Raw genomic sequence first — 13,500 nt, forward strand, 5'->3', positions numbered from 1 at the left:
GTATGGGATTGTCTAAATAATAGTGAGAAGTTATGGGTGCAGGTTCTGAAGCATAAATATCTCAGGAATCAATCTGGTATGAACGGAAACAGTAGAAATTCTTCATCAGCTACCTGGAAGAACATTGTTAGTGCCTATGAGCATCTCAAGGAAGGGCTTCATTGGAATATTGGGGATGTCCACAAATCAGTTTGGTATGATGAGTGGACTCCTTTTGGTAAGCTTTGCAACCTTGTCCCTTATGTACATATTTCTGAATCAGATTTCATGGTGGCTGACTTGTGGAAAGGGGTGTCTTGGGAGGTTGATAGTCTTACCACGCCTATTCCGCATGAGATTAAGCAGTTTATTTGTGGTATGAGATATCCTAGTTTGACTGAGTTGGAGCCACAGTGGGAGTGGTGGCCTGCAGCAACAAAAAAGTATAGTGCAAGGGAGGGTTACAAATGGTTATTAAAGAAAACATTAAATTGGAATGCCAACAGTAATTAGAACTGGTTGTGGAACACAAACATTCCAGAGAAGTTCAAATTTACTATGTGGCTTAGCTTACATGATGCTCTACCAACTGAGACCTTTCGATTCAAGCGGCATTTAGCTTTTTCAGATATGTGTAAGCGATGTAACAAGGCACAGGAGACTATGGAGCATTGCCTTAGAGACTGTGAACGATCAAAGGCAATCTGGTATATGTTGGATCCTAGTATCCTGGACTCGACGGCTGGTACTGCTCTTGAGGAGTGGTTTCGGAAGGCCTTGGCTAACAATGAGGCGTCCTTTGGTGCAGGGCTTTGGTGGGTATGGAGACATAGGTGCAATGACATATTCAACACTGACAACCCTTGGACAGACCATAAGGTTGTTGCCTTGGCCAGAATTACCGCCAAGAACTTACAGCTTTACAGGAATCGAAGCAATGCCTTTAGGTCTCTCCGAAATTGCCTGTGTTGGGAACCACCGGTAGGCAATGGTTTTAAAGTTAATTGTGATGCAAGCTTGTATATGGATTCAAATTTAGCGGGATTTGGGTGTATTATTAGAGATTCTAAGGGAGATTGGATCTCGGGCTGCTTTGGAAGCATTCCCCCTTGGTCTATAATCAGATGTGAATTATTTGCTGCTTGGAGGGGGCTGGTTTTAGCTTGGGATTGCGGTTTGAGGGATATTATATGTGAAACGGATTGCCTTGACATTCTGCCCATCATGCATGAGCTTACAAGTGGGTATTCATCTGAAGTAACAGATTTGGTTCTCAAGATTCAGGAACTTTTATCTCGTCCTTGGCTTGTTCACGTTGAATGGGTGTCCCGAGAAGCAAATAGAGCTGCGGATTGGATGGCTAAATATGGTGCCAAGAGTAACTCTAATCATGTTATTTGGTCTGAGCCTGGTGTTGATCTCCAACGAATCATCCGCTCGGATTTAAGATAGTTTTTGCTTTGTTTCTTTCCTTGTTTAGACACAAAAAAAAAACATATATTTAAATTAATTAAATTAATTAATTAATATAATAAATTAATTATAATTATTTACCTCAATAAAGTAAGTTAAAAAAATAAAAAAATATCTTATAAATATGTGATCTAAAAATTATAACCATTTTTAAAACTATTGATCAAAATAGATAAGATGAAAAAATTAATACAAATTAAAAAAATTAACTTATTTATTCTAATCAAATCAAATAATTAATATAATTAATTGATTATAGTTAATGTGGTCAATCAAAATATTAAATAATTTAATATTTATCTCAATCAAATAAAATAAATAATTAATTATAATACTTTTAAAAATTATTAATCAAAATACATAAGACAAAAGATTAATACAAAGTAGAAAAATTATTTATTTATTTCACCCAAATTAAATAATTAATGTAATTAGTTATAGTTAATATGGTCCAACAAAATATTAAATAATTTAACATTTATCTCAATCGAATTAAATAAATATGAATTAATGTATTTAAATAAATTAAATAAAATAAATAAAAATTTTATCTTTAAAAAGATGTTACATTAGCTATGTTATTAATTGATAAAATTTAATTTTAATAATATATAATAAATAAATAGATAGATAATAAACAATAGATTTAATTACTAACGAAAAGTACTTATTTAGTCCATCTTTATTCATTATTAATGCTCAAATTTATAATAAAGTCTTTGGTTTCACAATGAGGGGCGAGGCCAAGCTGTAATGCTATATACACATTTTTCAATAAGCTCTCTCCGTTTTTTCATATACCAAATTTCGAGTTAAATCTCAATTTGACTCCTGAAATTTGGCCATATACTCAGAATGACCCCCACAATTTTGTTGGTCTCAATTAGAATCCCTAAATTTGTAATTGTGGCTCCAACTTGCTCCTGCGATCATCTCCATTACCGAAATGCTGATTTAGCGCAATTGCATAACATGGTTGACACTACTTAAACGACGGCGCATTGGTTTCACGCCCAAACTCTTTGGAGACCATATAGTGTAAGGGTTTTCTTGATGTTTTGCAACTTATGATCGTCGTAGTGGAAAGAAAGGAAGTTTTAACCCACAAAAAACGTGGTTTTCAAAGGGTTTGGGGGACGAAACTAATACGGCGTCATTTAAATTGTGTCCACCGTGTCATGCAATTATGTCAGATCAGTATTCTGGTGACAGAGATGATCGTAGGGACAAGTTGGAGTCACAACTACAAATTTGAGAATTCTAATTGAGGCCAACAAAATTGTGGGGGTCATTCTGAACATCAGACTAAATTTCAGAGACCAAATTGAGATTTACCTCACCAAATTCCACCGAAAGCAACGAATAAAAGAAAAAGTATCCACATTCGACAGCAAACAAAAGCTTTCCCCTTTAACTTCTCTTTCAACATTCCGTGCGGTCCCAGAGTGAGGTCAAAGAGGAAGCAACTTAACACTAAGCAAAGCTGAGATGGGGTGCTGCTTCCATGGCTCCACAACCATTCCACCCATGGAAACCTCCACAGCTTCAGTTGCTGGACAATACTCGTCGAATCTCAGACAAGAAGTTCTGTTGCAAATAGCAGAATGCAAAGTTCATCTTATGGATGAAGGACAAGCCCTTGAATTGGCTCAAGGCCACTTCATGATCACCAAAACCTTTGATGAGAATGTGTCTCTTGCTACAATCATAAAGGTAGATGATCTTCAATGGCCCTTGACGAAAGATGAGCCAGTGGTGAAGCTTGATGCTCTCCATTACCTGTTCTCATTGCCTGTGAAAGATGGTGAGCCTCTTAGCTATGGTGTTACTTTTTCACAAAACAGCTTTGCAAGTATGACTTTGTTGGATTCTTTTCTAAAGGAGCATTGTTGCTTTTCTGGCTTGAAACTGAGTAAGAACAACAATGATCTTGATTGGAGGGAATTTGCTCCTAGGGTTGATGATTACAACCATTTTCTAGCCAAGGCAATTGCTGGTGGGACAGGTCAGATTGTGAAGGGTATCTTCATATGCAGCAATGCTTACACAAACAAGGTTTAGTATTTTTGTTTTCATGTCCAATTAGTGGAGCAATTTAATGCTTTCTTTCTTGTTTTATGAACCATGAACTTTGTAACTTACTGAAGCTAGAAAATGCATGAAATACGTATAAAGTTTAGGGGTTACAGTTTAGGGTTTATGGTAAGAAAGAAGCAATTTAAAAAGCATATCACTAATTAGGTAAATTTGTCTTGTTGAGGAAAAATCAGGTCCAAAAAGGAGGTGAGACAATCCTGAACAGTCATGCAGATGAGAGAAATGGTGTTGTTGCCAGAGAAAAAACAGCTGCTGCCTCAAAGAAGAGCAAGATAAATAAAAATCTCAAACGGTATTAAAAAAAAGAAGAATGCTATGGAGTCATCAAAATTTATTATTCTTGGCCATTAATGCAATGTTTAAAAATTTGGGATAAAGTATGTTGTTGGATTATTAGACTAAAGAAATTGAGTTAATGACTAAGTGATGACCAAAAAGAATAAATTCTGATGGTCCCTAGCATTTCTCTAAATAAAAATAGCATGTGAAATGGTTATATCATGTTATGTCTTGCTACTATTAGTTATCTCTTGCATTGTGTTGGTTTTGCAATCTAGTGTGAGGAAACTATCAAAGATGACAGAAAAGTTGAGCAAATCCTTGCTGAATGGAGTTGGCATAGTTAGCGGAAGTGTGATTACCCCTGTTCTTAAATCCAAAACAGGAAAGAAATTCCTAAAGATGCTTCCTGGAGAGGTGTTGTTGGCTTCTCTTGATGCACTCAGTAAGGTTCTTACAAGAATATGATATATCATACTTGTCCAAGCATCACCATCACCTTTGACTTCTCTGTTTCTGTTGTAATCAAATGTTGTAGACAAGGTTCTTGATGCAGCTGAAGCGGCCGAAAAACAAACCTTTTCTGCTACCTCCAAAGCTGCATCTGGAATGGTTTCTAAGAGGTAAAGGCAATTCAGTATAGTTATTGCATTGCATTGCATATTTATGTTACATTATGATGTGCTTTGATAATTCGTTTATCAATATCTTCATCTAGTATCAGTGACAAGTATGAGAGTAACTTGATGATCCATGAGAATACAGGTTTGGGGAAGATGCAGGGGAAGCTACTGAGCATGTGCTTGCAACGGCGGGGCATGCTGCTAACGCTGCTTGGAATGTGTTTAAGATAAGGAAGGCCATTAATCCAGCATCTTCAGCAACCACTGGAGTATTGAAAAATGTTGCCAAGAATACAAAGTTTTAAATGTTTAAAATCCCACTCCCACACCCTGCCAAGCAGCCACTCAAGTAATGGATGTAACTGCTGTATTTTTCATTTATGACTTTCTTAAATCTTAAGGAGTTTGCCGGATTTGTCAATATTTATCTTTAGATATCACTAACAGAAGCTACCTTTGAATATCAAATCACAAGTGGTTCACTTGGCTCAATTTGGGTAAATAACTTAAATAAGTTCTTTTGAAAAAAGAGTTTAAAACATAAAAACTTTTATTAAAAGCAGTTATTTTGTATTTGGATTTTTAGTTATAAAAGTATTTATTTTAAAGTTGTAGCGTTTGGATAAATAACTCAAAAAATAATTTTTTTTACAGAAGAGAATGAATATTAAAATAACTATGATAACAAATACTTTTCAATATTAAATTTTGATTTTACATAATCTAATCACTAATATTGTGTATGATATGGTAGGTGAAAATAAAAAATAAATATAAAATGTGTGTCAATGTATATTTTGTTGCTATTTTATATTTTTTTTACTCCTATTAGAACTCTCTTCTCTTTTATTGAAGTCAAGAACTTGCTATAATTAACTATAAAAATAATAGTAAGCTATAAAATCACATATGAAAAAAATAAAATTAAAATTGAAATTTCATACTACAGTTAAATACAACTTTAGTAATAAAAAATAGAATGATAAAATGATAAAAAAAAAATACTTAAAAGGAATATATGTAGTAGGTTGTTCAAATGCAATATTGTCTGAAAATGGTGGTGCAAGATCAATACTTCCATCATCAGATGAATCATTACGTGAAAATGGTGAGGTTTGGAACATTGCGTGAGAATGATGGTAGAATTATGATGGAGAGCCAGTGGTTCTAGCAGACCTTGCGTGAAAATGGTAGTGAATGGTCAGTATTTTTCACAAAGTGAAGAAGGAAAGCATATTTTTTTTGTTTTGAAATTAAATTTTTTTAAGTAAGTGGTAGAATGACTTATCGAGAAGTGGAAAAGTCATATATTTTTTTAAAAAACTGCAAATTAACTTTTCGAGAAGTTAAAATTTTTTACTAAAATAGTGCCAAACACACATATTATGACTTTTCATAATCCAAAAGTAAAAAAAAAAAAAACTTCTGCTACTTTCCAAACGAGCTCTTAAGGAATTTCTCGGATTGGTCAATATGTAATATGTTTTTATTTAAAATATTATGTTTACTGATGCAATGTTTTAAACTATATTTTCATTGAGTCACCCGAAAAAAACTATATTTTCATTATTGTAAATATATTTTAAATATGAATTATAATTTAGTCGAGTAGCTCTTAGTATTGAAACCCTATGCTTTTAAGTTTAGATCAGGTATTTAACTGTGGAGATACGACATCCGAGTGATAAAGAACAGAGAGAGAAGATGGAAGAAGAAAGCGGAAAGCTAAGTATATACAAAGCAGCGAGAAGCATAAAGCGGAGAGAGAACAACCTATACAACGCATTGAGATCGATATACGATGATTCAATATTTGTGGGTGAGATCTCTGAGCTGTGGCCTCAGCTGCCTCTTGTTGCAAACCTCCGTTGCGGGCTTTGGTACCATCCTCGCTTCCATGCCACCTGTTACTTCAAGTCCACCGACGGCCATTCCAACAATTGTTCCTTCAATATCTCTCGCCTCAATCTCCATCTCGCTCTTCTCGCTGCCTCGGTATGACCTCATTTATTTTAGGGATTCAATCTCTTTTCTTTTTGTTTTAATTTAATTTGATTATTATTGGTTAGGACAGAAGGGAGGGTGCATGATTGTTGATTCTACTCGCAGAGGGAAGCGCTTCCCTGACAGCATGTCCAGAACTATACCCATCTGGACATGTATTTTAAATCGCGCCATTATGGATTTCAAGAACCAATTAAACGATGAGTCTTCTTCTGAGTGGGATTGCTCTTTGCATCTCCCTCTCTGGGTTCCCGAAACAGAAAAGGCTTCCATCGAGAAGCGTTTAGATGAATGGACACAACAACTGAAAGCCAGTGGTGCTGATATTGCTTCCATTGCCGCAGGCTTGAGGAAACCCCTCCGCCCTCTCTGGATTTCTCAAAAGAGTGTTATCTGGTTAAATGAAGTACCTGACCATGATTCTTGGGATTTCACACCCATTATACTTGTCTCTGCGTCTGCATCTTCGTCGGGTGTAAACCAACACAGGACTACCTCTGAGTTTAGCTGGAATTACATACCTGGTGCAGGAGATGATGAAGAAAGCTGGGCTAGGGGTTTAACTCCTATTCTCTTTTGGAATCATGTTTATGATATTATAAACTCAGGTCCTCATGTATGTAATCACAAAGTTGCGGATATAGTTGAAAAGAATAGGGTAAACCGAGCTTATAAGGGAGAAAATGCGCCACAAATCTCAGTTAAATCTTCCAACTCACCTTGTCTTTCCCATCAAGAACCATTGTCTACCACTACTGCCGATATTTCAAACATTCAAATTAACACCGACTCTTCTCATCACGATTTGAGAATATCTTGGTTAGGATCAACTAATATGGCACTTGGAACATCTCAAATTGGTATTGATGCCCTTTCATAGCACCGTTGATATGCTTATTCTCAAAATGTTTGTTTTCTGTGGCCGATCATTATTATGTTTGGTGCAGCTGCAGATTCCGCTGACATTGATTGCATACTGAATTGTGATCGCGAGTCCATCTCTGTCTCTCTTCCCAGTGCGGAAGCATACTTGCATCTCCCAACTCTAGTGAGTATATATGAAGTGGAGTCAAACCTTGATTTTATCTAATTGATTTTTATACTCATTTAATTTTATATCTTTTGATACCAGAGTTCAAAGTTTGATCGTTTTTCCTTGTTCAACAATCTACATTCGGCGGTGAACTTTGCACAGTTGAATCTCAGCCAGGGAAAAAGACTTCTTGTTTGTTGTGATAACGGTAAAGCCTCTCGACTCGAGTATCCTCTTTCTATTTATGTGAAAACCTAATAACATCATAAAGATGTTCCGTTAATTATGTGTCCTGATTTAATAGCAAATCATTTCACATGACCTGCCTAATGCACTAACCTTGCTTGATTTTTCAGGGGAAGACATTAGTGTATGCGTTTGTCTAGCCATTTTGATGTCCTTATTTGATGAAAAAGGTAATCTCATTAGTTAACGATTTACAAACAAATTTGCTTATGAATTCATACCATACTCGTTGACATTTTTGTTTAGGTACTTATGATGATGGGAAATCATTTAGTGTGACACGCGTCACTAAATGGGATATGCGGCGTAGGCTCGTATATGTATGTAAGTTTGCAACAAATGCTCGACCATCTAGAGGAAATTTGAGACAAGTTTTTAACTTTCTTATTGGTGGAAATGGCGTACAACAATCCCCCATAGACGAGTGATTCCCCTTCCCCTTCCCCCCCCCCCCACCCAAAAAAAAATCTAATATTATTATTTATTATGGCCCTAATTGGTTTTGCATTGCGCCTGAGCCACTTGTACCAAATGTATCGTAGATTGTACCAAAATTTTGACACTGAATAACCTATTTATGGCTTCGTTAGTATCCGTATAAGGTAATTGTCAAATAAAAAAAACGTCATACTCACAGGACAACGGTACCTCCTCAAGACCTGAAGGACCATTTTAGGCGCCGTGTCCTAGAACCTAGACCGCATTTGTTTATAAATATAAAATTGTATTTGGCAGATAAGATATAAACAAAGATATTGTATTAAAAAGATATTGTGTATGTTTGGATTACAGTTTGCAAACGGAAATTTGTATAAAATTGATTTTGTAAAATTAATTTTGATGAAAAGTGAGTTGGTATTAACGTGATTTATGTTTGGTAATTTTTATTTAAAATAGATTATTATAAATTAAATATTGTTTGGATTACATTATTTAAAATCACTTTTAGACGGAAAATTACAGAAAAAGACATGAATTTAAATAATTATTTTATGTCATCTTATAATTTTATTTTAAATATTTAAATAAATTTTAATATTTTTTTAGTACTGTCAGTATATTTTAGTACTCTAATAAAATTAATAGAATCATAATACAAAGTAAAAAAAAAATATTCCACAAAAAAATAACAATAAGAGTAAAAAAACTCATAAAAAATCAGAAATTTTATAAAAAATAATAATATATATAAATGAGTATTAGAAAAAAATATTATAAAAAAAAATAATAAACATATAAATATGAAAGTGTGAGAAATAAAGTCTTTCCAAAATAGAGAACAATGAAGAAAGAAGAAGAAAATGAATGTTAACTATTTCTCTCTCTCTTCTACAGTAAATTCAAGAGTCTTATTTATACATGAACTCTAGAAGCTACTAACTCTAGTTTCAAAAGTAACTAATGTGGTTAATCATTTTTCCTTTATATATGCTATTATCCCCCCCCCCCCCACAAACTCATGGTGGTTTGAATGCCAACCTGAGTTTGCTTTTAAACTTGTTAAAGCTGGCTAATGACAGAGGCTTTGTTAAAACATCTGCCACTTGTTCAGTTGATGGAATATGTGTGACAGCAATAGAGCCTTTGATCACCTTGTCCAGAATAAAGTAGAGATCTAACTCAAAGTGTTTAGTCCGATTATGTAGGATTGGATTATATGCAAGCAACACAGCTGAAATATTGTCACAAAATACAGTGGGGGAAGCTGGGCAAGGCTGATGCAATTCAGCCAGAAGATTTTGAATCCAAATGAGTTCCATGAACACTGCTGCCAGGGCTCTATATTCAGCCTCAGTTGAGCTTCGACTGACCGTGGGTTGTTTGCTGCTTTTCCAAGACACCAGATTTGAACTATAGTACACACAAAATCCAGTTGTAGATTTTCTATCATCAAGATCACTTGCCCAATCTGAGTCAGAAAAAGCAGAAAAACGTAAATCAGTGCATCTATGAAATTGCAATTTGAGCTCAACAGTACCTGCCAAGTATCTCAGGACTCGTTTAACTGCAACCCAATGTTCTTGGCAGGGGTTGGACATAAATTGACTCAATTTGTTCACTGAAAAACTGATATCAGGTCGTGTAATTGTTGCATACTGCAACCCGCCCACTATGGAGCGATATAAAGTTGGATTTTCAAAAGGAGTTCCAGCATTGGCAATCAATCTAAGAGAGCTTATCATTGGAGTCATACTTGGTTTGGATTCATTCATGCCAGCACGTGTTAGAAGGTTATGTATATATTTAGTTTGGTTCAAAGAAATTAAGGAAGAGGAATGTGTTATAACTTCTATACCTAAGAAAAAGTTGAGCTCACCTAAATCTTTCAATAAAAAGGTAGAATGAAGTTTGCTAAGAACAATTTTTATTTCAGATTCGTTATCTCCAGTGACAAGCATATCATCAACATAAATAAGAACATAAATAGTAGAATTAGAAGTATATCTAATAAATAGGGAAGGATCAGATTTTGTTACTGTAAAACCAAAAGATTGAAGGGTGGAAGTAATTGTTAAGTACCAAGCCCTTGGGGCTTGTTTAAGGCCATAGATGGCTTTATTTAATTTGCATACAAGTTTAGGATTAGAGTGACAGAAACCTGGAGGTTGGGACATAAACACAGTTTCATGAAGAGTTCCATTTAGAAATGCATTGTGAAAATCATATTGTTGAATTTTCCAACCTTTTGATAAAGCAATGGTTTAAATCATCCTAATTGTAACTGGTTTTATAACAGGTGAAAAAATTTGATCAAAATCAATTCCAGCAGTTTGAAGAAAACCCTTTGCAACCAACCTAGCTTTATGTCTTATGATCTCACCTTTTGCATTCTTTTTAACAGCAAATATCCACTTACAACCAACTACTTTTTCATTTTCAGGTAATTCAACTAAGGACCATGTATCATGATATAATAGTGCTTTATATTCTGTGAGCATAGCATCTCTCCATAAGAGATTGTGGAGAGCACTTTGAATACTTTTAGGCAATAAATCAAAATTAGAAGAGACTGAGAATTTTGCTACCTGAAGAGCTTTTGGAGTTCTATTACCTGTCTTGGACCTTGTCTGCATTGGATGGATATTTTCTGAAAGAGTGGTTGTAGATGGGGGGTTTGAGGAAAAAGGCAAATCAATGTGAGTAGAAGTAATCGATGTGAGATCTTGGGTAGAAGTTGCTGTCCCATTAGCCTGTGAAGCTGTCTGCATTGGATGTATTTGTTCATGTTCCTCACTATGATGTGTATCACCAGAATTGATGTTGGGCATTGAAGATGAAGGATCAACAGAAGAGGGATGAATGGATGCAATCTGAGGTAAAAAATCTAAAGCAGTAGCATTGCTAGTGCAAGTTTCATTAATAGTAGTAGAAAAAAAAGAGTGAGATGAAAATTGATGTTCATGAAACACTACATCCCTAGAGACAATTATTTTTCCACTTTTAGTGAGACACCTATATCCTTTTTTATTCAAAGCATAACCTAAAAATAAACAGGGTTCTGATCTGTATTCCAATTTATGAGCAGTGTATGGTCTCGTGTGAGGAAAACATAAACATCCAAAGATTTTCAAGAAAGTATAATCAGGTTTATGATGATATAATAGTTCAAAAGGTGATTTATAACCTGTAACAGATGAAGGCATGCGATTTATCAAATATACTGAGGTTGCAAAAGCCTCATTCCATAGAGTTAAAGGAAGTGTAGCAGTAGATAATAAAGCTAAAGCAGTTTCGACTATATGCCTATTTTTTCTTTCTGCTAATCCATTCTGTTGAGGGGTATGGGGACAAGTGAGTCTATGAATAATTCCTTCTTGTTGTAAAAATTCAATAAATGTGTGAGATAGATATTCTCTAGCATTATCAGTTTGAAGTGCTTTAATAGAGTATCCTAACTGTTTTTCCATCTGGGTTTTGTACAATTTAAAAACACTAAAGACTTGTGACTTGTTTGTTAAAAAATATATTGTAGTGTGTCTTGAATACACATCAATGAATGAAGCATAATATCTAACACCTGTATGAGCAGTGATTGGGGATGGCCCCCAAATATCAGAAACAATCAATGATAAAGGGCAATCATAAGTAGTATTAGATGGAGAGTAAGGTAACCGATGAGATTTTGCTAAGCAGCAATGTTCACATACACTAGAATCAGAAGCATTTTTATTATTCAGAGGTAACGAACAATTTGTTACAATAGACTTTACAATTGGTAAGGTTGGATGACCAAATCTTTTGTGGTAAACATCCAATGTCAAGGTTTGAGCAACAAAAATTTGAGTATTAAATTGTCTAAAGTCTGATTTAGGAAGAGTCACTTTTTCAAAACGATACATTCCATTAATTGTTGTGCCTTGGAGAAGCACTTCTTTGGTAGCCTGAGATTTCACAAAACAAACATCAGGCCAAAACGAAAAATACACATTGTTATCTCTAGCAAATTTGGATACACTAACAAGGTTATGTGCAATTGAGGGAACATGCAGTAAATCATACAAATAATATCTTTTATCTGTTGGTTTATGATGCAAATATGAATTACCAATATGCTGAATTTTAATACCTGAACCATTACCAATATAAACTTGATCTTGTCCATGATATTCTTGTGCTTGTTGTAGGTTTGACGGATCAGGAGTACAGTGATGAGAAGCGCCAGAATCAGCATACCAAGATGGATCCGCAATTGTAGCAGGTGTAGCAAGCATTGCTTTGGGATTATGGAATGAGGGAGGTGGAGGGAGTGCATTGTGCATCGAAGAGGTGGGTGAGTTTTGTTGTGCATGTTGAAATTGTTGATCAAATCTAAAATAACAGTAACTAGCAATATGCCCAAACTTGCCACAAATTTGACATTGTGGCCGATTTGAGTTCCAAGAACCTCTTCCTCCACGATTTGTTCTTCCTCCACGCCCTCTTCGACCATAAGTGCCTCTATTAGGTGTAGGCGGTGTGTTTCTTGCATAGGCAGAATCAAAATTAGTCTGAGTAGAAGGTTGTGATTGAGTAAAATTGACCTGTACCATTGAGGGTTCTGGTTTCTTAAACCTCTCCACAATGTCTTCTTGAGCCATCAAGAGAGCTTCAAGGTCTGGAATGGAATAGGGTGGATCTTTGGCAGTGACATATGTCAAGAATGACTGATAATCTTCATTTAATCCATCTAAAATGACATTAGTGTATTCTGCATCAGTTAGAGGAGCTCCAACAGTGGCGAGTGCATCCACCACTTTTTTTATTTGAAGAAGATAATCAGATGCTGGACCAGTCTTCTTGATCGATTTCAATTGCAGTTGAAGTTGCCTAATACGAGCTTTTGTTTGTGACGCAAAGTGGGTGTGAAGTCGGCTCCAAATGTCATGTGCAAAAATACAACCAAGAACTCGATGTTTGAACGAGGGATCCAGGGATGAGTAAAGCCAGGAAGAGACATTGTAGTCATCAAGCCTCCATTCTTTATATGTCTTTGTTTCATTTTGTGCCTTTTCATCAGCAGCTGATGCGTATCTTGTTGGAATCTTCTGTTGGTCCAGATGATCTTGAAGTTCTTGACCTGAAATTGTAAGAATAGCTGAATGGCGCCAGGTGAGAAAATTATCATCGTTGAGTTTTTCTGGTAAAGGAACAGAAAGGGGCTTTAGAATTGACGCAGACGGTGATGCTTGAGTAGCAGCAGCAGCAGCAGATGATGGATTATTGTTGATAATTTCTGGCTCCATGGATCTTGGGCACTATCTGATACCATGAATGTTAACTATTCAT

The 13,500-nt window shown here is 35.3% G+C and overlaps 3 protein-coding genes across 6 annotated transcripts; 2 read left to right on the plus strand and 1 right to left on the minus strand.

Moving 5' to 3' along the window:
- Nucleotides 1-2,839: 2,839 nt before the first annotated feature.
- On the plus strand, nucleotides 2,840-4,943 carry LOC112738050 (senescence/dehydration-associated protein At4g35985, chloroplastic). 2 transcript variants are annotated; one of them, XM_072211611.1, is made up of 6 exons: nucleotides 2,840-3,256; nucleotides 3,434-3,507; nucleotides 3,723-3,841; nucleotides 4,107-4,273; nucleotides 4,367-4,451; nucleotides 4,594-4,943. In XM_072211611.1, exons 1-6 carry the CDS (start codon nucleotides 2,941-2,943, stop codon nucleotides 4,754-4,756), a joined length of 924 nt encoding a protein of 307 aa, XP_072067712.1. In that variant the 5' UTR covers nucleotides 2,840-2,940; the 3' UTR covers nucleotides 4,757-4,943. The 2 variants fall into 2 exon arrangements, with proteins under 2 accessions (XP_072067712.1, XP_025644090.1); XM_025788305.3 differs by having other exon boundaries at nucleotides 2,840-3,507.
- Nucleotides 4,944-5,718: 775 nt separating this feature from the next.
- Nucleotides 5,719-8,501, plus strand: LOC112738051 (uncharacterized protein C3F10.06c). Of its 3 annotated transcripts, none has more exons than XM_025788306.2 (6): nucleotides 5,719-6,446; nucleotides 6,526-7,315; nucleotides 7,403-7,503; nucleotides 7,588-7,696; nucleotides 7,845-7,904; nucleotides 7,981-8,501. In XM_025788306.2, exons 1-6 carry the CDS (start codon nucleotides 6,156-6,158, stop codon nucleotides 8,160-8,162), a joined length of 1,533 nt encoding a protein of 510 aa, XP_025644091.1. In that variant the 5' UTR covers nucleotides 5,719-6,155; the 3' UTR covers nucleotides 8,163-8,501. The 3 variants fall into 3 exon arrangements, with proteins under 3 accessions (XP_025644091.1, XP_025644092.1, XP_025644094.1); XM_025788307.3 differs by having other exon boundaries at nucleotides 6,074-6,446; nucleotides 7,409-7,503; XM_025788309.3 differs by having other exon boundaries at nucleotides 6,135-6,446; nucleotides 6,521-7,315.
- A 690-nt stretch (nucleotides 8,502-9,191) lies between these two features.
- Nucleotides 9,192-9,926, minus strand: LOC140177556 (secreted RxLR effector protein 161-like). Its single transcript, XM_072210678.1, has one exon. The coding sequence runs from the start codon at nucleotides 9,924-9,926 to the stop codon at nucleotides 9,192-9,194; it is 735 nt and encodes a 244-aa protein (XP_072066779.1).
- Nucleotides 9,927-13,500: the final 3,574 nt, after the last annotated feature.

Source organism: Arachis hypogaea, chromosome 13, assembly GCF_003086295.3.
Source record: "Arachis hypogaea cultivar Tifrunner chromosome 13, arahy.Tifrunner.gnm2.J5K5, whole genome shotgun sequence".
Classification (NCBI taxonomy): Eukaryota; Viridiplantae; Streptophyta; class Magnoliopsida; order Fabales; family Fabaceae; genus Arachis; species Arachis hypogaea.

Excerpts from the sequence above, each read along its gene's own strand:
- LOC112738051 (XM_025788306.2), top strand. The coding sequence starts at position 6,156 with ATGGAAGAAGAAAGCGGAAAGCTAAGTATATACAAAGCAGCGAGAAGC. Across the intron at positions 6,447-6,525 it reads TCGCTCTTCTCGCTGCCTCG|AAGGGAGGGTGCATGATTGT; the intron begins GTATGACCTCAT and ends TGGTTAGGACAG. Across the intron at positions 7,697-7,844 it reads TCTTGTTTGTTGTGATAACG|GGGAAGACATTAGTGTATGC; the intron begins GTAAAGCCTCTC and ends TTGATTTTTCAG.
- LOC112738050 (XM_025788305.3), top strand. The coding sequence starts at position 2,941 with ATGGGGTGCTGCTTCCATGGCTCCACAACCATTCCACCCATGGAAACC. Across the intron at positions 3,508-3,722 it reads GCAATGCTTACACAAACAAG|GTCCAAAAAGGAGGTGAGAC; the intron begins GTTTAGTATTTT and ends AGGAAAAATCAG. Across the intron at positions 4,274-4,366 it reads GGCTTCTCTTGATGCACTCA|ACAAGGTTCTTGATGCAGCT; the intron begins GTAAGGTTCTTA and ends CAAATGTTGTAG.
- LOC140177556 (XM_072210678.1), bottom strand. The coding sequence starts at position 9,926 with ATGACTCCAATGATAAGCTCTCTTAGATTGATTGCCAATGCTGGAACT.